The sequence below is a fragment of the Pleuronectes platessa genome, chromosome 2 (genome assembly GCF_947347685.1).
Source record: "Pleuronectes platessa chromosome 2, fPlePla1.1, whole genome shotgun sequence".
NCBI classification, from domain to species: Eukaryota; Metazoa; Chordata; class Actinopteri; order Pleuronectiformes; family Pleuronectidae; genus Pleuronectes; species Pleuronectes platessa.
The window spans coordinates 15879179-15902939 of NC_070627.1; the positions used below are offsets into that span (position 1 = coordinate 15879179).

Below are 23761 nucleotides of genomic sequence, written 5' to 3' on the forward strand. Positions count from 1 at the left end.
ATTGAATATATATTGCTGGTCAAACTGACTGTCGCTTCTCAGTCAAGTGGTTGTTCTCTGCAGAACATGTTGGCATAATTTCATTGTTTACATCATCACCTGCACAATAGTTCACTCTACTGTCAAAATCGTACAGGCACATAATACCATGAAAAACATCATGGTATATACTGTAATAAGGATATCTTGGATCATCGGCTTAATTTTCAGGTGCAACTAGAACTTTAGTTATCAAGGTTGAGTTCCACACATCTGATCGCCAATCACACAGTAAGTTTACAGTTTGTCTCCATTGCTTTGGCTCATTTCACGAAACAGAAATGACATTCTCAGAGCTCTAAGTGCAATTGGCAAAATAGCCCATATGGTTCAGCACAACTACATAGATCACCTTCAAAAGGTCATATCTCACTATATCAAATTTTAGTTTTGATGTGCTTATTGTTTGACAGTATATTGTGCTGTACACATTTTCTGTTACTGTAAACACGATGTATGGTAATTACTGTAACAATTTCCATGGCAGTATGAGTGCAATAAAGTATTTTATGTGAAACCTTTAATTAATCTTTTTTCTGTTTGATACACATAATATTCTGGAAAGAAAACATCTACTGTAACCATTCAGTGTCAAAGGACTGAGCCAAGATTGAAATGTGCACATGAGGGATATTTCTATGATCCACTGCCATACTGACAAAACATCTAAACATTTTGACCTGTAGTGTTTAAACAATGCCAAAGGGACTTTTCATTTTGGGGGCACTGACTATTTGTATGAGAAAAGGATTTAGTTTTGACTGATGAGTTGTCTGTTTTGGGAGAGATATGACCTTTTGCCGGTGTGCTATGGTGTTTTGCTGAACCATCTATGTTATTTTGGCAAATGTATTTAAAGCTTTGAGAATGTCCTGCTTTTTCTGAGAGATGAGCCACAGCAATGGAGAAGGAACTTTTCATTTTGGGGGCACTGACTATTTATATGAGAAAATGATTTGGTTTTGAAACTTGAGTTAACTGTTTTGGATGAGATATGACCTTTTGAAGGTGATCTATGTAGTTGTGCTGAACCATATGGGCTATTTTGCCAATTGCACTTAGAGCTCTGAGAATGTCATTTCTATTTCATGAAATGAGCCAAAGCCATGGAGAAAAACTGTAATAGAAAAACTTGTTTTTAATGTGTTTGCTGCAGGGGCTGCTTTTGTCCTTTGGCCGAGGTGTTTCCCAGACTTGTCAATGAATTGTACATGTCCAAACAGATGAAACAAATGTTTAATTCTTGTGTTTAACTGTTCGTCAATTAACAGGATTACGCAAAAAACAATCAACCAATTTCTATTAAATTGTGTGGATGTGTGGGTAGTGAGTTTTGTAACATTTAACTTGATTTTTCAGACTCATACATGGATCTAACTGAAAGAAATCATGCACATTCTGGGCACTTGTGAGTTTGCGCAATTTTGTGCGGCTCCAAATAATGATCCAGTGAATGTGAGTGTGGCTTCATACCTGGACTAAGCGCTCTACTGAGTAGCTATCTGAATCTGTTCTGTTTATCACTAACATTGATATAAATGCACGTGCTGGAATCAGAGGCTGCAGATGGTTTCCTCCAGAAAACAAGGTGAGGGTCGCGGCTGTGGAATGGGTGCCTGTGATTGGCTGTGTCTTTCCAGGCTGCAGTGACGTCATCGTGGATGTAGAGGAGCTGCTGGTGTCTTCATCTGAACCCACGATAAACTCTCCTGTGCGTGTCTGTGTGCGTGTGTGTGCGTGTCCTTCACAACACCGACAACAGACCAGACATGGTGAGTACAGACAGGTTCCAGACTCGTGTGTGGTGTGCGTGCGTGTTTTTTTTGTATCCACAGTAACATCGCTCTTCATTCGTGGATTTGACCACCGTGTAACCCAGATACCGTTAAGCTAGCTGGGTGTGTGTGCTAGCCTGTGCTAACGTTAATCCTTCAGTTAAATCAGGATTAACTCACGTCTTCTTCTTCTTCTTCTTCTTCTTCTTCTTCTTCTTCTTCTGTGCGTGCATCACCATTACTCCTCCCACCTCCTCCATCTACCTCTGCCCCAACCAGTCTGAATTCTCAGAGGACCAGATCGTGGGTGAGTTGTCTTCTTCCCGATGCTGGGATTTGTCTCATTGTTTATTTACGTCATAGCAGTGATGTGGTATCATCCTTTGACATGGCTCGATCACTTGTGACCTTGTAGCTGACCACAATTCCAGAATGCATCACACCAGCGGACTGAGCTACAGCTACTGTGTTTGTGTGTGTACAGTGTGGAAGCGTCATCATGTGGTACTAACCTGCACACGAGACAGTTTAGTGAAGGTTTTGTGTTGTTGCATCTCCACCCTGACATGTCAGCAGCCCTGAGACAGTCGGGTCGTGTGGGGCAGCTATATGTCGAGGCGTGGCAGAGGAAACACCCAAACTTAAAATTTTGAGACGCTCACTGGAACCACAGCGGATGAGAGGAGAGGGCAAAGATGATGGAGAGCAACTCGTTCAGTGTCTTTCATTAACGTAAAAGAAGTCTTGCTGTAGGAGTGGGAACAGTTTTTGTTTTTTTGTTTTATGAGGAAGGTATTTCCTTCCACATTCCCACTCCCACCCCCACCCCCACCCCGCTGATTGACAAGACAAGACTCAGGTGATGAGGTGGAGGTTTTTTCCAATCCACAGCACTTAGTGTTGCACAGTCATCTCTCTGCTCAGCTTAAAGTGTGGGTGGTTAGACTCGGTTACTCACAATTCTGCGATACATGGCGATAATATATGCACGGAAATATCATGTTACAGGGATTTTGATCTTATAACGAATTCATGATATCTGTTTAACTGAAGAAGAAGAATACTGAATGCCCCTAAAGACTAAGGTGAAATGCATTTATGTATTTATTCACTACAATTTGGTTTTATCTTCGTGCCTCTTTCGTCTGTAACAAGCACACTGTAACTTGTCAGTGTCCACATTTGCCATCATTCCTCCAATGTAAAGTAAACATAATCTGGTGAAAGAATATCTGTATTTGGCGCTAGCATTTCGATAAACATATCTCATGCGTCAGGACAAGGATGTATCGCTGTACCGATATTTATCCCACCCGTGCAATGGACTGCTACATATCTGTTCAAAGAATGTGGGTCAAGTGCATAAATCAAGTTTCCAAGGTGCATATTCTAAAAGTGTGTCTTTATATTAGGAATATATTTGTTTTGCCATTGAGCAGAAGATTCAGGCTGAACAGTGGAACTTGACCTTAAGTCTGTTAAACTGTTAAATCAAAGTACTCCTCAGTGTCCCTGTGTGGCTTGAGCACTGCATGTTACAGGGAGTGGTAATATCAATTTCACAGCAGCCACTTATTCATAACTCTTCATACAATAAGTGTGTATATGTAATTGATTTGTTGTTTGGTTATCTTTTAGTTGTTAGTGTACGTCTCCGGATGCAAGACAAATTTCCGAGGAGCATTCTGATAATATAGTGGGATAATAAATATTGAATTGTTAAAAGGGGCTAATGATCTGGAGGTCATTCCATCATCTGCAGGTTGTGGGATGTGGTTTAAATATAAATAGTTCTGACAATGAAATGTCACTTACATCATTACACACAGCTTGTTTTGTCTTGGTGAATGAATCAGTTCATTATTACCAAAACAGTATGAGCTGTTATTACACCTGCCTACCATCAGCACTGTTACCTGCATGTGTATGAGGTCAAAACAATATATGAACTGGGAAATCAGCTGCTCTTCGACACACAATATCTGTAGGAAGTGTCTCCTCTAATATTCTCAACCCTTTGTGTCCCCATGTCAGAGTTCAAGGAGGCCTTCCTCTTGTTTGACCGGACTGGTGAGGGGAAGATCACCTACAACCAGTGTGGTGATGTCATGCGTGCCCTCGGACAGAACCCTGTCAATGCAGAGGTGCTCAAAATCCTGGGAAACCCCAAACTAGAAGGTAAATATCTCATACCACTATTATATTATCATTGCTTTGGTTTAGAGCTAGGTTTTTGCAGTGGTTTGTTATAATACAAGTTAAAAGGTACAGCTATGAGCTGTAGAATTTTTCCAATATAAATAAGCTATAGCCCTGCAAAGACCCAGGGGCCGAAAAAGCCTTATTCTATTCTTAACAAACACTAACGGGACAAGTGAGATATGGCTCTAATATTGACTGTAACTCAGGTGTGTATGATGAACAATTGCTACTATAATAAAGTTAAAGTGAAAATTGTCGAGGGAATTTCACCCAGACATGTAACAGCAGTGTTTCCCCCACGTTCACACAGCAGCGGCGCGCCGCTGCTGAATTTTCTCCGCCGCTGCAATAAAAATCCTTCTCCTAATTTTTTTTTTTTTTTTTTACGTAGCTCCTTTTAGAAAATATACAGCGCGTAACGTCAATTGCGCAGCACGCGGCACATCGTCACGTAACCAACATCAAAGAAGAGGCTACCCTACACGGATGCAAAGTTACATTGATTCCAGCAGTAGCAAGTGAAGCGGAAGATCGAAGAAAGAAGGAAAGAGAGAGACAGACAGAGAGAGAGAGACAGACAGACAGACAGAGAGAGAGAGAGAGAGAGAGAAAGTAAGTTGCTAAAATGTGTCGCTACATGACCACCAGTGTTAAAAACCCTCTGAGCCCAATCATTTTATTGTATCTATAAACCGCAACCTCCGTGCCGTTTTTCCTCTAGTATTGTGTGTGTGCGTGTAGGCCTATGTGTGTGTGTGGGTGTTGTCGCTCTTTTTGGGATCACTCATAGCCTTTACAGGAGCTTATATCCAGTCAGGAATTTATAGCCTAGGTATTTTCGGGAACTTTGGAAAATGAATCCATACTGTTAGATCCGATGTTGTTCTTTATTGCCATATAAAATCCGTTTTCATCGCGTATTTTAGTTAGGGATTTATGCTAATCGCCTGTAAGCATGTGGTCATTAGCATAAATGCAGGGAAAAAACCTAAGGACTTCTTAAAAGATCATGAATAGTTTCTATTATGTATAACTTATATTTATTTTATAATTTTCTCATCACTTTTTGACGCCCAAGACTAAGAAGAAGTGTTTTAAGCAATAACAAGCTTAATCAATTTGCCTTTTTTGTGTCATATCAATAAATAATTGTGAGATATTATTTGCTTTTCTTTTTTTACTGTCTAATTGATAATTTCCTACATTCAAACGACATCACTGCAGCACACATATTCTGATAGTCCAGGTTGTGACCCAAATAAATGATAGCTTGACAGCTATGCATTATAAGGGTGATGAATGCAATCTTAATAAGAGAATAAATCCAGGCGAACCAAAACATCTCAAAAATGGCTTAGGGCTCAGAGGTTAAAAGGCTGGTACAAGCTCTTAAGGGATGCACTGTGCACAATGTATATATGTAACATAGTTAAATAATATATATTACATTTGCATTGTCATCTGTCTTTATCAGATACACTGATAAGGAAGGGCAGCTGTTTAGCCAGTTCTTGGACCTGATTATATTTGCGTTGTGGCATTTTTTGTTTAAATATTACTATACAAAAATATAAAAATCTGTAAATGAAGACACAAAAGGCAAAGTTACAGCACCAATAATCCCATCTACAGTAATACACAGGACTGTTTGAATAGGATTTAAGTGCATATTCTCCTCTCAAAGTGCACCAGATTCATGCATTCCAATGTAAAGGGTACAAAAAATTTTCATGCCCCCGGACCCCCCTAGAGGGCTCGGGGACCACACCACCGCTGCTGAAAAAAATCCTGCGGGAAACACTGAACAGTGCTGTAAGAACTGAATCAAACACCACACATACACGAGTACTTAGTTTTTACTTGCAAGGGAAGTCTCTGAGTAGGTTGCAGCCAACTTCAACGGAACTCCCCAAACACAGTGTTGTTATTTGCACAGCTCTAAATTACAACACATCATTTGGGTGGGGTTTTAATTTCTTGATAACTCCTTCTCTTCGGGGTGTTGCTTTATTTGGTAATACCCCATTCTACACACCATGGAATAATAACCTTTATGGTTTCATAACCATAACAGACAGTTCCTTAAAAATCAGCTTTAGGCAAGGCACAGCAGTGGTTAGTCAGGCTAACTCTTGTGTAAGAATGTCGCCCACAGCTTAGAAGCTTACTTCAACATTTTCCAGAGAGCACTGAATAACAACTCCTACACCAGATCATATTCAGTTCATGCAGGTCATATTCAGTTCATGATAACTTATATACAATTATTCCAACAAAAATCTATAAGGATTGGAGCCATATGTGGGAGATTCTTTCAACCAAAAATAGGTATATTCTGTGAAAACCAGCATCATACACATCTGCTGCGATTTGTTACAGCTCTGGGGTAAACTAGAATTTACCTAACTTTCATTTCCCCTTGGTTCTTAACTCACCTGCAGAGATGAACCACAAGATGCTGGATTTCGAACAGTTCCTGCCCATGCTTCAGGCCATTTCTAAGAACAGGGACCAAGGTTCCTACGAGGACATCGTGGAGGGTCTGCGAGTGTTTGACAAAGAGGGAAATGGAACAGTGATGGGAGCAGAGCTACGTCATGTCCTCACCACACTAGGTAAGACCTCAAACCTCTGGAAGACAGTAGAAGTGAATAACGCTGACCCAGGTCTTCTTTCTTGGCGTGCTTCTTATGATAACAAAAGTCCAGCCTGCCGTCTCCTCCGGTAGAGAATCCTTCTTGTCTTTATTCTGCCTTAATTAAATTCTTGTTTGTGCACCAGGTGAAAAAATGACCGAAGAGGAGGTGGAGACTCTTTTAGCAGGACATGAAGACGCCAATGGCTGCATTAACTATGAAGGTAAAATCAATGCAAATATCTAACGGCTAAACAACAGCACCAGACTGCATCAAGTATAGTACTGTGCTATGGGGTTGAATAGAGATACTTGACACCAAACAATGGAAGTCTTTGTCTCAACGGCAGTAGTCTCTCTGCCGGCTGAACAGTGGGTATGAACAAACCCCTGAGAGCTCTCCTCACTGTGTATCTCCAGAATCTGAGGTAGAAACAGCTCAGGAAGTCACCACTGCTCAGGGGCCTCAAGAGAGATGAGGCCCCACATGTCTCAGCTCGTAGTGGTGTTGCAGTGAAGCAGATCAGTCACTTTCTTTGACCCCAAGAATGTCCGGTTTGGCTCCAGCAGTCGGCTTCAGTCACTTACCAACCGTGTCACACTAAAATCTACAGTCAAACGAAGACAAGAAAATAATAATAGAAGCTGCTTTATTAAGCCTCAAGAGGGAAAGTGAATGGTACAGGACAGGCAACAGAAAAGCATCCAGGTCTCATGGTGGTGGAAGCAGTGAAACGCGTAGCAGCAAGGTACCCATCAACATGACATCAACATATTCATGAATACCAACATTACTACATTCTAATCATCATAACTGACAGTCAAAGGCAATGTTCATTTAAAGAAGACTCACTGCAGCAGATACAAAGAACTGCAGCGCCCCTCGGCCTCCCCTGGCTGGAGCTCGCGAGTCCCTGCATGTTTCTGACGATCACCGGGGAAAAATCTAATCTTAACTTTTGTTCGACAGTTCTACTGCTACCAGCTTTCCCTCTATACCTTTATATTGATTCTATCTTGTTGTGTTTTGCTTGAACTCCTGCTCTTCTTTTTTTCTCTCTGGTTTTTCATTTTTAAAGTTAGTATCAGGCCAAATACTCAGTAGATGTGCTGACTGTGGCTGGTGAGGAGAGAACTGGTCTCCTCTCTTACAGATGAAGTATGTTGAGCTTGTGTCGCCTTGGGTTTAAATTCAGATTCTGTGTTTCTCTCTCCTGACAGAACTTGTGCGGATGGTGATGAGCGGTTGAGGACTTACACGTCCAGCTTTGATTTGAATCCTAAATGTTTTTCTATTGTTGGTCTAGCCCCCCCATCCACATCATTCCTACCTCCAACAAGTCTGTGTCTATTTATTTTTATTTTTTAGATGACATTTTATTTCAAAAGTGCCTTTTTTGTCCAGTGTGAGACCCTTCATCCCATTTTCCAAACATCATTCAGTGTTGCAGGCTCCATCGGTAGCGATGGTCCCTCGATGAGTTCACCTCTTTCATCTTTGTCAATCAGCCACTGTCAGTCTTGTCGATATTTTCTTGGAAGGATATGATAATGTGTCATGTTACATTTAACAGTGTTAAATAAAAAGTCTACTAAGTGTCTCTGAGTCTGAAAGTCTGTGTTAAAATATATTTTCATAGGTTATAGATATCATCTTATGTGGTCTTGTCCTAAGACTATGCATTGTTAGGCTCCTGATGGTGGTGTGAAGAACTTATTTCCATCTTCCCACTGGAGAGACAAGAGGGAACATTTAGGAGATTGTGAGGGACTGGTCCCCAATAGCAACGTTGCTGAAAGAGGAATGGTCAAGAGTTTATATATATATATATATATATATATATGCACGTAAATAAAAGAGTCAGTAAATACAGTGAGATTACTGAGAAAGAGTAAGTGAGTAAAAAATCACAGATGAACAAATTGTGCTAGTATATTGAGTAAATGGAGTACTTCTTTTGAGAATTTTCATTTTAAATGTACGATCCTCACCAGCTAGAAAATTGTCTTCAATTTTTAAATTGCAGACGTCATAGTTGAGGATTAAAACAAATGTATTATTCTCTGAGCAGGAAAAGCACATGTTGCCTTCGTTAATGTTAACGAAAAAATCAGTTTCTGGTTGATCTGATGCATCTACAGGAAACATTTCAGAAGCAAATCCTTGTAAAATTGACTAACAAATATACAAACATCCTGACAAACTGTGGAAATACTGTGTGATTTTTATTTGATTTTGAAGCAGCGGACAAAAGCACAAACCACTCTACACAGCAACTCCTCTTCACATCTTTATTTTTTCCCCCCAACATTTTGTAATTAAAACCTGAACTGCTTTTGTTCTGTCTTTTTTTCTTTTTCTTCTTCCCATACAAACTGTCAGAGTAACTGTCAGCACTAATGTAATGATTTACTGAGGAAAAAAAAAAAATCCATTTCTACTATATAATAATCAATGCAATTGCTGCTACCTTCAGCATTGTGAAAAACATACAGAAACTGAACAGACACATATTTCATATCACAAAATCCACACAATGTAGTAATAACACAGATAAAAGAAGTGCATGTCTGCTCACGACTGTGGTGAGGACTGCAATACTGGCTGGATGGACGTGAACTGTAAAGTTTCACCACCTGACTGAATTATATCTCATGATCACATGATGTGCCACGTCTACAATGAAGCATGTTTCTTTTCTTCTTTTTTCTATTTCTTCAAACCCCTGTGAAACACGATGGATGGCACTAGAAATAAAACTGAATGGTAACATGGTACAGGTCTCGATGGCATGCTTTCACATACACACATGCTCACAGTCACATCTCAGACGGATCCGACTGACCTGGCTGAATCATACACAACAGCGGAGAGGGTAAATATCGGCTACAAAGGTAATAATACAAGTTACACTGTTGACGTATCAAAGAAAGAAGATGGAAAAATGGACAGTAAAAAATATAAAAATCGATAGGATAAAAAGTGAGGATATTGTTGCAAATATTAAGGACACAATTCTCCATTGTCAGCCGTTTAAGGTGCGAGCTCCCTTGACATTTCTTCCATGATGCACCAGCGACCAAATTTGCTGCGGGAAAAAAAACGACTTCAATTCCAGAGCAGCCACAATAAAATCTCATGATTATAAAAAACATTTTGGTTTAGCAATTAAGACAAAGTCAAATTATTAATAAACATATTTGTGGTCGCAGACAGAATCATTATTATTCCCGGACCGTCCCCTTCAGTCATTTGTTCCCTACATTCCTCACAAAACTACAACCTGGATGCTTTAAGATCATCTAGGTTTGCAACACCTCAACTGACACATGAATACGTGCTGTGGAAAAGGGACGTTATTCACTAAAATAAGGTCTTTTCAAGACCTAATACTGTTAAAATAATTTCCACATTTTTCATTACAGGGCAACAAAAGACGTGTTTGTAACAGAAACTCCAAATTACAGTACATATTCTCTAACTGCATCCAAACAGATAATTTCAAACTGGCTTTCTGACTTCAACATTTTCCATTCATTACATATTTGATATTTTTAGACATGTGACCTTCAGGCCGGAACTTGTAGAGTGACCGTTGTCAATGTAATAAAAATTGAAAATAGAAAGGAAAAAGTAACATTCCCAATCAAGTTTCCAAATCCTTCGGTATGAAAAACTATTTTAAGACAACAGAAGGATTTTGTTGTTATAAGTGCTAAAGTTCAATTTCATGGATGCTTCAAGTCTTTCAGCGAGACCTAGGGAAACATATTAAAAGTGCATTTTCTTATTACATATATTTGAATTAGTACCGAGAATATAAGGAGGAGGGGCTCTGGAGGCGTTATGAAGCGTCAGACTTCATAAGCTGTGATAAAACGTTGCAGGAAAATAAATGCAACAACTTCCAAAACACTGAAAACACAAGATGAGTCTTTTCTCTTCTTCTCCTTGAGTGCCAGCATGTTGGCGAGACCCTCACCGGATCTCTGGTGTCGGACAAAAACATGATGAAGTGAGATGGTGCTGTGTTGTCGACCGCATGATGAACAGCCTCTGCATTTATGACGATCAGATTCTCTTCATTGGGCCATTCAATTAAAAAAGGTCTTTTTTAGTAGAGGTGGTTTCAATTGTCTTGTTGGAAAAACAAACAAAGAAACAAAGGCTGGAAAATGTGTCTCTTCCTTCGGTTTTACGACTTCTTCATTTCGGATGATACAGGCAGGATTCAATGTGGTCAGAGTCATTCGGATTCTCAGGACCTGTGTGGATCCCTCACTGTGGTGGAGGGACTGGAGCTGCAGGCTGGAGTGTTTCCCCGGAGAGGGGGGCGGTGGGCTCTGTGAGGAGGGGACAAAGAGACAATATCTCAACAATAGCTCTAAAATAGGTTTTTATAACTTCAGGATAAGATTCAAAGTAATTTGTGTTAATTAACAATTAACAAAAGAAAACAAGCAGATTCATTTAGTGGGAAAATAATGGATAGTTGCGTAGTTTAAAATTTTATAAGCAATTAGCTAATACATTTCAAACCTTTGCTGGTCACAGCTTCTTACATCTGTCATTTTTAAAGAAAAAAAATATATTTATCACAAAATAAGATGAAAATAATTGTAAATAAAGTTGTGATATTGTGCACATTTCACAATTATTAGTGCAACCTTGGTTTATATGTCAAATTCATCAATTTGAGTAGACAAATTGTTTTCGAATGAATATTGAATATGAATGAATATAGCACAGTGAATATTGCAGTAACGACAGTAACTGTGAATTTATAAATAAAGAAAGTATGTCTTTACCATTAAAGCTGCAACACTGTGATTATATTTAAAACCGTGTCAGGACAGTGAGGCTGTACTCACCATGAAGTACAGGTGTAGTGCTGGAGCTGGAGTGGGAAGCCGGGGCCTGGCTTGGGGGACATGGGGGCGAGGTGTGAGCACCCTGAGGCGGTTGGGACTCTGCAGCTGGGGCAGAAGACGTTGGAGGTGCAGGGCTGGCGGCTGGCTGCGGTGCTGGTGTGCTGGGAGCTTGCTGACTGGCTGCTATGGCCTGAGGCTGCACGCCTGAGGCCGGCTGGCTGGAATGAGGGCCCCCGGCCTGGCTTTGCTGCTGGTGCTGAATCTGCTGGAAGTGCTGCTGGCGAGCTCTCATCTCAGCGTATTTCAACTGCTCCATGTGGAAAGACTGACGGTCGGCGAGGAGCTGCTGCCGCTGGTACTCCAGCTACACACACATACACACACAGAAATATGTTAAAGGCTTTTCACTTTAAAAAGGCTGACTACTGAGGATTCATATCTCAGAAGCGTTCACTCACAGCCTCCCTCTCTCTGTCCATGATGGTTTCCAGTTCTTCAAAGTGTCGCAGTTTTATCTCCAGCTTCTTCATCTGAGTTTCCACCAACAAAGCCACGAGAGACTTGATCTTCCTCTCTTCCACTGCAGCCAGGTGCTGTGGAGAGAGCGGAGGAGGTGAAACCAAAGTTTATGATGAAGGACACAGGCAGCAGGCATCTTGTGATCAATGACTTTACCTTGGCTTTAACAGCAGCTGCAGCGAGAGCAGATGCAGCCGCAGTGGCCAGGTTCCCCTCTCCAACATCACGCTCTACCTTGGCCTTCCTCTCTATCTCACTCTCTCCTTCTCTTTGTCCTTCCTCTGTTCCCTCTTTTCCCTCTTTCTCCTTCTCTCCATCACCTAATAGAAGAACAAAAGGTATTTGACAGGAACACAGTATTTCCTGTGTCTGAGCGACACAATATGCACTTTCATACCCATATCTGATTCTGTTTTGTCTGCCTCCCTCTCTCCTTCAGGTTCTCTTCCTCTCTCTTCTTCCTTCTTCCCATTTTCTGCCTGTTTTTCCTCTTCTTCAATCGCTCCATCTTTGCTGTCCTGTGAGGGGAAGTGAACACAGCACAATGAGCTTCGTAGTAATACCTCAGTTGAATTAGAACCATTAAGAAAACATAAGAACTTCAATTTCTTTATTTTTGCACAACAATATATAAATTCAAGCACTTCAATGACCAAAATTCGGAAACTTTCAAAGATTTGAACGAGCCATGGGAAAACCGATTCTGTGTTATAAGAACGTGTGTCATACCTTGGGCTCTCTCTTCTCTTCACTTGATTGGGTGTCGTTCTTGTTTTCATCAGTGTTTTCTTCTGGGGTCGAGAGAGAAGTAGGGTCACAAGTTGTATCTATGAATTGTACGTGTGCATGTGTGTGTATGTGTCAATCATACCAGGTCTTTCTCCCTCCTCCAGGCCAGTTCCTGCAATCCCACTCCCTTCCAGACCATACAGGGGGTCCTGGCGACCACTGACTCTCGCTGCCTCCTCCACTCGTCGCACGTGAGCCTCGACCAGCGCTGCAGGAACTTCCTCTTTCATACGAGAAAACTCCTCTGAGAGGCACAGACAGATTTTTCCGGTTTAAATGTAACAATCATTAATTAATCAACCTCATGTTTTTGAGTAATGTTACGTGACTCAGATGTTTAGTGTTTATTTGTGTACTACATAATAATGCAATCTATACAATTTCCATTATTACCCCTAAAATGTTTTAAGTTTAAATAAAGCTTTCATAATGGAAAGACATACATTTCGTGTTTCATAACCTCTCTCTGATTGACTATTGAAGCAACTTCACACATGTTCATTCAAAACAAAGTGCAAGCTATGAGTTCATTTTGTATGTTCGGAAGATGACATTTTTTCAGAAGCCATCTATGAACATGAAAGGCAGCTTCTCACCCAGAGCAGATTTAGCTGCAGCCGAGGCCACGCGTGGGTCAACGACCGAGGCGAGGAAGGCCACTGTGCTCATGACAGGGTTTCCTGCCTGGCTGAAAGGCACCGGCTGGAAGGCGAGTGGTCCCAGAGTCGAGGAGCTGTCCTCCAAGTAGGGGTCTTCGATGGGCAGCCGCAGGAAGTGCAGGATACACTCATCCTGTGTACGGCTGCCCACGTGTTCTGACACTTTGTTCCAGTCGTCCTTGTACATTTCCAAACCCTGAGGGAAATAAATACTAGATTTAACTCTGCATCTTCATGTTGTTCCTTTTTAACTTAGGTATTCATGCCCCGTAGCTTCATTGTAACACTGTTGATTGGAAGAAATGTTTGTACCTCAAGTAGTAGTAGTGTTTCTTGCTCTGTCCAGTCCCTCATGGAGCTTGCTGTACTCTTGATCTACACACAAAAACATCACCACTGCTTTATTCATATGAAAACAAAAACTAGAATCATTCTGCCATCCATCATGTTGGACTTGTACCTTTACTGAGCCACTCTTCTTGCTGTACATGTCAGTCCGTAGCCCAAAGTTTTGCAGATCTGCTGGTTTTTCTTTCACTTTATCTGGGAACGACATCATTGGCGGCTGGGTAGCAGGAGTCTGAAGGTAGAAAGTGACAGAGCAACAAATGTAAAATACCCTGACATCAGTGTGCATGTGTGTATTTGTGCGTGTGTGTATGACTGTATATTGACCTGGGTGGTCTTAGGCTGCAGGGGAACCAGACTGGATGGAGTGTCTGCCAGGACATGGAAGTGAGAGGTGGGCGGAGGACCCATGGGTGTGGGCCGGCTCTCTGAGTCCACCTGGTAGTTGATCAGACCCCATTGCTCCAGGAAGGCGTGAACTCTGGAGGAATAGGGACACAGTGCTCCTCACAGAAACTGAACTGATGAAACTCCATTGACATATTCTGTTTGTCACATTCAGAATATCATCACTTACCTCATGATTGCACAAACATCTCCTGCCAAGTTCCTGCGGCAGGCGGTGGAGGTGAGGTACTCCTGAGGATTTAGTCGATAGGTGTCGATCATGAAGTTCCTGTACGCCAGATAACTGCCACAGGATAGAGGTAGACACACAAATTAGATATAAAAACAAGTAGGTTCTGTGGTTGCTTTTGTAAGTTAGACAAAAACCTTCAGATAAATATCTGTGATAAAAAACATCAAAGATATCACATACTTACATCTCAGGGGTTTTGGATTTGTTTTTTCCATTGAAAAACTCTGGCAGGGCTCTGCGCTCGATGGCGTGAACACTGGAGGGAAAACGATGACAGTTTGAGGATTCACAGCTGATGATTCATTTCTGACTTTTCCAGTCACCTCAAAAATCTCCAGTTGTTTTTCTCTTCAACCACACAACACAATAGCTGGTTCACATTTTAGGTCTCACTTGTTTAGCATGTTCGAAATTTAAAAGCACTAAGTCACATCTGTGAAGTCAGACTACTTTCAAAAGTAGAGGAAAAATAATGATGATCTACCTGTTGTAGTCAAACCAGGCAGCGTAGCTCGGGATGATGATGTGGTGGGTTTGCTCAGTCACGTTGTCCTCATGAAGGTCAGAGCCTTTTACCGGTTCTCCCTTGACACCCGGGGAGCCTTCCTCCTCTTCCTGTTTAAACACACACACATAGTTGAGATAATATACAGATTTACTGTCCACACTGTAATGTTTTCTTGTACAAAGTCTCTTACCTTCCCTGTTGTTTCCATGGACTCATCCTCCTGCTCGTCTGTTAAAGTCACAAAAGAAGGACAACCGAAATAAAACAGAAAAAGAACGGTCAACTTGACGCCAGAGGATTTATTCTGAGTTCTGAGGGCCAAACTCAGTTTTAATGGCCAAGTATGTCAGTGCATACAAATAATTTAGCCCCAGTATCTATCATGCACTCTCTTCCTATCTTCATGTCAAAAAAACAACGTGCACTTGGACGGAAAAACCAACTAAACTGAGGCCTTAAAACCTAATATTATGAACAGGTCACAGATTTTCTTGCTAACTGCAAAAAATTTGAGCATTTCCTTTACATAGCAGTTACTGGTGAACATATTGTTGGTGACACAAAAGAAACTCTGCTCACCCATATCCGTTCCTCCCTTGACTGGAGTTGAATCTGAATCTTTCTTAGTGTTATCTGCAAAAGTAAAGTATAATATCAGCGAGTGACAGACAACTAGTTTACAGAAGAGGATTAAATGGTGATTCGATGTGATCTTTGTTTATATTTTGCACATATGTGGACTTGTGTACTTGTCTTAGCTGCGTTTCCCTCTTCAGATGCTGGAACAGGCGATGCTTCATCCAAGTCCTTACTCAAGTCCTCCTGTTCTTCCTCCCTCTGGCCACGTTTAGACTTGGTGTAAGGGGTCGTTGGTCTGTCAGGACAATATTTATTAGAAGATTCCAAAACAAACATCTCAGGCATCACATCATTGTTAAACATCTGTGCGCTGAGACGGGTGTGGTCACAAACCCCTTCTTAGTGTTCTTCTTCTTGCTGCTCTCCTGAGGTGGAGGGGTGGGGGAGGGCGATGGCGAACGCTTCCTCTTCTTGGCACTGCCGGGCTTCTTGTCCCGCCGCTCGTCGGGTGTAGTCACCTCATCCGTCAGGGTCTTGGCCGAGATCCTCTTCCTCTTGGGGCAGCCCTCGCCCACTTCATAGTCTTCTTCAGTCATCCACTCGTTATACTGGTCCAGGTCTAAAATCCACTTGGCATGGACCTGTGAACAAAGACCACATATTGCAGCCCAAAATATTAAAACTATTGCTGTAATTGCTTGAGTGAAATGTCACCAACTTCTTACACAGTTTAGCAGAGCTTCACCGACAGACAACACACAAACTAGATCATACATGTTTTAAAAAACAGTAGATTCAGAGGCCCTGCTCGGAAATCAAAATGAAACTATACAGCCGACAGACATTTAACAGTTATTTACAAGAAAAGATTTCTGGTTTGGATATAACCCACAGAGAAAAAGTCATTGAAGGAAGAAAAGAGTTCAGTTGATTTAGGATTTGATGTGTCTGAAGTTCTGGTCTGAGGGAAGAGACGTTTTCACTCTGAGAAAACATAGTGACAGGAGGATTGATAGTGAACTAACCCAGTGTGTTCATTGTTGTGTAAATACTGCTCTAACTATTTCAACGCTTCACTGCCTTCACTATCATGTCCTAGTGAGCACCGAGCGCCTCGAGCGAGTGACGCTCTGAATACACGATAAGAGCTTCTGATGCTGCTTTGAATTTTTCTTTGATGCCTCAAGCGCCAACATGCTATAAGCTCTTCATTCTTGGTTGTTTTGCAAACAGAGAAAAACATGAAATGATTAACAATTAACCAAATCGCTGACTGTACACAATCCCCTCACAGGTTTGTATCATTCAGAAAGCTGAAGTGCATGAAATTAACTCCATTGATTCCTTTTGTCCAGAAAAACACAAGACTTGTAACTTTAATTGTAACAAACGAGAAGATTGTACCTGCTTCTCTGTACTAATAATTTTAGATGTGACACCCTGAAATGGGAAAAGCCACGCAGCAAAAGAGAAGGAGAGGTAGAGCAGAGACAGAGTGAAATGCTGCAAATGAAGCAACAACTATACTTAATTAAATGGAGGTAAAGTCAAGACTGAACTTAAATAAATTGGTTGAATCATATTTATGTTGCTTTTTGGGAGTTGATATGAATGTAACTGATTGTGTAATATGGGAACATATTATCATTTAATATCGACTGCACGCTGCTGAATCGTATTTGAATCGAATCGTGGCAGATTTTGTGAAATCAAAAATATCGTAGAATTGATCTTGATTATTGCATTTAAGAGAGACCATAAGATGCATAATAATATAAAAGATGTGGACTGTGTGAAAAGAAATCAAGTACCTTCCTAGGTTTCTCTGGGCTCGGAGCATCCTCCACCGCAGCCTCGACCTCACTGGCTGGGATCCAGGTGTCGTAACTATAATGTGAGAGGGTCAAGGTCAAATGTCAAGCCCCGGGAATGACTACATGTTTGAGCTTGTAAAAGCCACCACAGGGAGAGCAATGTGAAGAACACCAGGATGGTGGAGGGAGAAAACAAAAGTACCACATATACTTAGTGGGAACTGTGTAACACTTCCACACTAAGATCGGGCAACAGTTCTCAGTTAGGTGAATAATGTCATGTCTTGGTCATATTGTTTTATGGCTGCTCAGAACAAACCTGTCAGGAAAATATCCCCAGTGAAGCAGCACTTGTTTATCTCTCTTCATCACGGGACGCACCCACTCCTCTGGATCAAAAAGACAAAAATTACAAAGCACAACGTGGATCAGCTGAATTACAACAAACAACAAATTGCTGTTCTCGAAGACAACATGTGAAGGCTCACCTTCCTCCAGACTGGTCGGAATAGGCACAACAACATGGGAGCTGGAGGCCTTGTCCTCAGTCACCGAGCCCTGCAACACATGTTCATATGACTGATATGATCTTTGAAGAAGGACACTTAACAGCTTTGATATGTTGGAGACAATAAAAGGTAGCGTTGATTCAAGTTAAAAATATGTTTTTAACTAATGCTTTTGTCATAAAACAGAAACCCCACCTGATGTCTTTTGATGATGTCTTTAAGTTTCCCGAGCAGTTTTGGCTCTATGTCCGCACTCAGGTAGATGACAGGTCGAGTCAGGCAGTTGTTCTGAAATGAAGAAACACAGCACTTGTATGAATAAATTAAATAGATTCACAATCTTAAACTCATATGTAGCTGACGTTGCATAAATGCTCATTCTAAATATAGATTACTTCCTAATTGAGTTTAACTTCATGTGAAGATAAATAATTTAATTGATGAAAAACGTCAAAATGCAACTTGTGATTTAAACGATTTGTAGATTAGGATGACATTTTTTTGGTAAGCAACTAATTGTTACTGAAAATGTTGGTCAATGTTTGGGTGGAACTTTTGCACCTGTGGTGCCGCTCCAGCTTATTTAGGCGGCGCACAAGGAACGAGTAGATGGTTCATGTGGTTCACGTTCAGCCTACATTCATCCACAAGTTTGACAGAATTCAAAGAACCTGTTAACTGACTTAAAGGATTTCCAAAGGACTTTCCAAGACAAATGGCCAAAAAACAGACCTGTGTGTGCCATATGCAGTAAAATATGAATACATGCTCATATATTCTGCAACAAATCTTGTTAGTGCTAGGTGCTGTTGAGCTCTTCAGATCAGGAGAGCTGGAGAATCTCGTTCTGTAAGAGCAGGACTGATCAAGTAGGATAACTGGTCAAGTCACATGACTGGGGGCCCTTCATTATTTCCATCTGTAAAAGCTCAAGCAGCCTGATTCTCAGACTCTTGTGATGTAACGAGAGAAGACATGGAAACATGTAGCTGACTGAAAGTAGATCGCACAAAAAAATAACTAATACCAGTAAATATTGGGAACTGTGGAAATATTGTTTTGTGGAGTGAAGCTGAAATGTCTGAATGTATGTTCATTTATTGGAATATGTATCAAAATATTATTACTTCTGTTCAATTTCTCAAAGTCAGAGTTGAGAGAACTCTCTCTAATATGACTATTACATATATATATATATGTATATATATATAAACCAGTATATGTATATATATATATATATATATATAATATAAATCATTTTGTATAAATAAAAGCATAACATGAGCTTTAGACGTGCAGATTATTTATTTTTTTGAAAGGTTTATATTGTTTTGATGATCCAGCCCCATCAAAGGATTTAATGGATGTGCAGGTTGTTCCAATATTTGACGTATAAATAAAAGCTCTGGAAAACTCACCTGCACCAACGACTTCTCAATGGTCATGAACATCTCCACATTTCGGTCCATCCTTGACGGATTCTGGAAGTCAAACCTGCGCCTACCAGGAAATTAGACTGGAGTTACACACGAAACGCCCACATAGCTAAAATCGGAAGCGCTTCCATAGACTACCAAAATGATAACTTTCATCTATGTCTATTTCTCAAGCATCTAAAACCAGCTGGAAAGAAAGTCTTACCATCCTTGGTCACTCTTGAACTTGTAGGCAGCTGCCAGAATGTGGCAGAGAGCCCCCCCTGACTTGAAGTCCAGGAAACATTTCATCTGCAGACACGGAAAACAACAGAGTTTCCCACCGGAGTGAAGTGAAATGCCACAGAGCCTCCCTCCCTCTCTGCTTTACACTTTATATTAACTCATGCTTTCCACTGTGGATTGATTCATGTGTTGAAAATTCAGCAGCCAGATATTCTCCTCCAGCAGTGAATTCAAACTCTGTTTAAAACGCTCACGCCGTAGCAGACACCATTTTACAGACGGCAATGCACTGACTGTCAGTGCAAAGAAAACAATTGGTTTATTCAAACCCTGGTAATGATGCAACTGTAAGTAAGAGCTTAGCTTGACTTGTGTGGCTGTATAAGTGTATGTGTGTGTGTGTGTGTGTGTGTGTGTGTGTGTGTGTGTGTGTGTGTGTGTGTGGAGAGGAGTAACATGTACATACAGGCAGTTTGGTGAGTGGAGGGTTGCTGACATGTCGCCCAAACACCTCCTCCTGGAACTGGAGCAGCTGGACCACCAGGCTGGACAGGGACTTGTTGGTGGGGGGCTCGGCCTGGATGTACTGAGAGGGGGGGCAACACAGAGGAGCAGTCAACACACACACAGACACACACCTACACAGACATAAACTACAGTGTGTTGTTATCTGAACAGCTTTCAGATCTGCCACTGAGAGCACGAGACAGTGCTATAATGCAATACGTGATCTGATGTGATTTGGGGTGGGGGGGGGGGGGTATCGTCCATTTTATCATCATCATTATTTTTATATTATTAGTATGGTGGTTTGGAATAAATGCTGTATTGAGAAGCATCAGTGTGTTTGAACCGCGGCGCAGCGCTCGGGGCTGATGCAGACGCTCCGCGGCTCCAGTGAGCGCGGCGCGCCACACCGCCAACATCTGGATCCGAGCTGCAGAACCGTTAGCCCGCATTGCTAACTAGCTCGCTAGCAGGCTGCCCGGCTAAAGTCACCCACTTATCGAGCAGACCGACGCCCGCCCAGGTCGGACTGTGCGCCGCCCCATGCTCGCTTTAGCCGCGCTACCGCCCGGGGACGCCGCCGTCCTCGGCAGCGTCTGGCGCAGCTGTTTGCTCAGCATCCTTTTGTATCCCCGGCTCGCCTGAATCAAACAGCTGGACTCAGCAGCACCCTCCCTCCTCTTTGTCAGTGCCCGGCGGGAGAGAGCACACACTCGCGGTGTCTGCGTGCGTGTGTGAGGTTACGAAACATGCGCTCGGTACCTTTTTGTAATTCTTCCCCAGCCAGACGCGGACATTATCAAACTGAGAGACGGTGTCAGACGCTTCGAAATATTTTACATTCGGGCCGCCGTCTTTCTTCCGCACCGCCATTTTTGCTCACAGACGACCAGTCGACGTCGCCTGCCACCCAGTGGTCCCAGCGTGGTACTGCAACGACCGGTCACCACAGGGCTGCAATGACTCTGACTGAGCAGCAGGGGGCAGAGTGGTGTCGAGAATGTTTTCAATCTGCTGCAACAGGCGGCGACTGTTTATGCACTTTGAAACCAAAGTGACAGGCTATTATAAATACCAGGTTCAAAGTAAATTTACTTTATACACTAGACTCTCAAATGTAAAAATACTCCTTGACTCCTACCCGGTCATGGACAAAAGTACTTGCATCCTACCACAATAGCCAGTGGTATAAAAAGTATCATGATCAATCGGTACTTTAAGTATCATTAGAACAAATACCATTGCAATGCAAGTCTATAACATTAAGACCAGCACTTCTGAAAGAAGGAAAAATTGCAGAAACGTCATTGAAGTACAAGAACTTCGGAATTTTACTTAAGTAGTTGAAAGTACTTGAGCAACCTGTACATAAGAGGTTGTTTTCCTCTGCATTTTTGTTTTGTCTGATTGGTTGTTTGTTTGTTAGTTGCACTTTCGTCATAAAAGTGTGAATGTCCTCGGGTGACTTTATTTGAAATTCCATGTTAGCTTCGTCTGATTACAGATGTTGAGCCATGTTGTAGTTAAGCGACTTCATTAGGTGAGAAGGTGGAGACCAACACAGGAGGAGGGAGATTTGTGAATGAGCTGCTGATGAAGTACAGGGATGTGCATTTGTGCACCCCTTTGACCTGAAATCACGTGAAAAGTGAAAAGCTCACAGCACCTTGGATTCCAAGGCACTCTCACAGTCTCACAAATAACGTGCTTATACATGTTGATCTTCAAAAATGACAACAATTGTTTCTTTAACCATTGGATGTGAGCTTATTTATAAATTTCATGGAAACAAGGCCTTTTTTTTTTTTTTTTTACAAATTTGTGACCATTATTTGCAATGAACCATAAAACATTGCTTTGCTTTCTTTTCTGTTCTCCTTGAATTCATGTTTATAACATTTTACATGATGGATGCATGTTTTGTGCAAGTTGTAATTTTACGACATTGAGATTCTGCCAATTCTATCTTCTAAACCGTGTTTTTAGATGCGTTCCCGTGAATTTTCTAGTAGGGAAGTAATTTCTCAGGTATCTAGTGTATATTGTGCCGACTATCAATTAACTGTCAATTAATTATTTCAACCCTTATTACGAAATGTCTGTTACTCTCTACGGAGAGTCAGATTGTTACAGCGGGAGAACACTAAGAAAATCCTGCCTTTGATAATCCCAATTCAACATCAGCTCTTAAAGTTGTTTGTGGATCTCTGGCTAAATGTTATTTCACCCTTTCAAATCATATTAAAATATAGAACAAGATGGTGAATATCCCGTGCAGGTTTGAAGGTCTTCCGCACTAGTTTGATAGTAACCCGCTTGTCACCAGCAGACATCAGGGATCACCAGAGGATGTCAGTCACAGGACACCCACCACAGGCCGATCATACGTATGTGTCCCTAACATCTTTGGGCCGGGTGGGTGTCTCTCCTACAGACCCAGAGCCATTGGCTGCAGCGTTCTGGATTCCCTGGTGTTTCTTTTATGGGCAGGCACAGGGCTTGTCTGTAGATTCCCGGCTCTTTGAGCAACCTGATGGTGGATGTTGCAACAAAGCCCCTATAACCAACCTCCACTGGGCAAACTATCCTTCTAAAGGAAAGTGTATTTATAGAAGGCGATGATCATTTAACTGTCTAAGGCTGTGGTTGCACCTTCGCAAGTCTTTGGGAACATGAAATGGGTAATGGGAAAAGAAACAATAAAGCTACATGTAATAGAACGGCAACAGAAATAGTTATTGATTTTCTATGACTTTTATGAATTAAGTATTCTCTGAAGGCCTGATGACACAATCTGAGATGGAAAAATCTGCTTAATTCTTATTATTTTCTGAATCATTCAATTATTGTTCCAGTTAATGGATTGTTGAACAATAACAACAGTTAAATGTGTTGTTTAACCCACTCCCCCAGATTCAGCATATCATAAATTTGACAAAGACAATCAAGAAAAACGACTTTGCTTGTAAAAAATTATGAAATAAAAGAACAGAAATAACTGATACATGAGACTGTTTCATGATAGTGACCTTTTACTGGTCCTCATTTAGTCTGGGGCTCAAATTAAACTTCATTTATAGAGTGTGTTTGTGTCTGTGTGTGTGTGTGAGTGAGTGGGAGAGAGAGAGATAGACGTGTGGATGCATGTGTGCGTGTGTGTTTGAATCTTACATGACCCAGGCTAATTTGTGTAAGTCCAGAGACAACATTGAAGAGAGTCGTACTCCTTGAACTGGTATTTCTCATGCTGTGTGTTTGTGTTTGCTCACGAGACTGTGTGTGCATACCGGAGTACCCGTGTTTGTGTGGTGCATCCGTCTGCGCTGACGGAGAGAAGCCTATTGATTATTTTAATCCTCCTATTTGTGAGTCTGTGATCCTCTCGGCTCGGCCTTCCACAGGGAGATTGCTAATGGGGCTGAACGCTTCCCTCCTCAGCCCTCTCTCCCTGTCCAATTAACTTAACGCTGGAATCTGAGAGGAGGGTGCACTGGGATTCATGGAGTGTGTGTGTGTGGGGGGGGAGGGGGGAATACACCCCACCCCCTCCCAAGTCCAGCATTTCCCAAAAAACACTCTTTTGCAGCACATTCAGCGTAAACCTCCTCTACCAGAATAGCATCACCTCTCACCTCTATTTAAAGATCCAGCTCTTTGTTACATTCCGTTGAGGTGATTAATTCCTTCAGCCAGTGTTTCATTTTC

General features: G+C 41.6%; 2 protein-coding genes across 4 annotated transcripts; one reads left to right on the forward strand and one right to left on the reverse strand.

The window, feature by feature from the left end:
• Positions 1-1671: 1671 nt before the first annotated feature.
• Positions 1672-8250, forward strand: myl6 (myosin, light chain 6, alkali, smooth muscle and non-muscle). Its single transcript, XM_053429981.1, has 6 exons — positions 1672-1811; positions 2094-2121; positions 3849-3992; positions 6458-6631; positions 6798-6875; positions 7873-8250. Exons 1-6 carry the CDS (start codon positions 1809-1811, stop codon positions 7899-7901), a joined length of 456 nt encoding a protein of 151 aa, XP_053285956.1. The 5' UTR covers positions 1672-1808; the 3' UTR covers positions 7902-8250.
• Positions 8251-8886: 636 nt separating this feature from the next.
• On the reverse strand, positions 8887-20959 carry smarcc2 (SWI/SNF related, matrix associated, actin dependent regulator of chromatin, subfamily c, member 2). 3 transcript variants are annotated; one of them, XM_053429817.1, is made up of 26 exons: positions 20819-20959; positions 20016-20135; positions 19530-19615; positions 19307-19388; positions 18084-18176; positions 17868-17937; positions 17699-17768; positions 17377-17452; positions 15959-16206; positions 15736-15860; positions 15566-15619; positions 15177-15214; positions 14963-15093; positions 14663-14734; positions 14416-14529; positions 14166-14319; positions 13951-14070; positions 13803-13865; positions 13428-13686; positions 12914-13075; positions 12772-12830; positions 12440-12560; positions 12199-12362; positions 11982-12116; positions 11524-11887; positions 8887-10995 (listed from the first exon to the last, which is right to left on the reverse strand). In XM_053429817.1, exons 1-26 carry the CDS (start codon positions 20927-20929, stop codon positions 10931-10933), a joined length of 3156 nt encoding a protein of 1051 aa, XP_053285792.1. In that variant the 5' UTR covers positions 20930-20959; the 3' UTR covers positions 8887-10930. The 3 variants fall into 3 exon arrangements, with proteins under 3 accessions (XP_053285792.1, XP_053285799.1, XP_053285783.1); XM_053429824.1 differs by having other exon boundaries at positions 8888-10995; positions 12772-12833; positions 19307-19382; XM_053429808.1 differs by having other exon boundaries at positions 8888-10995; positions 12772-12833.
• Between the last annotated feature and the right edge of the window lie 2802 nt (positions 20960-23761).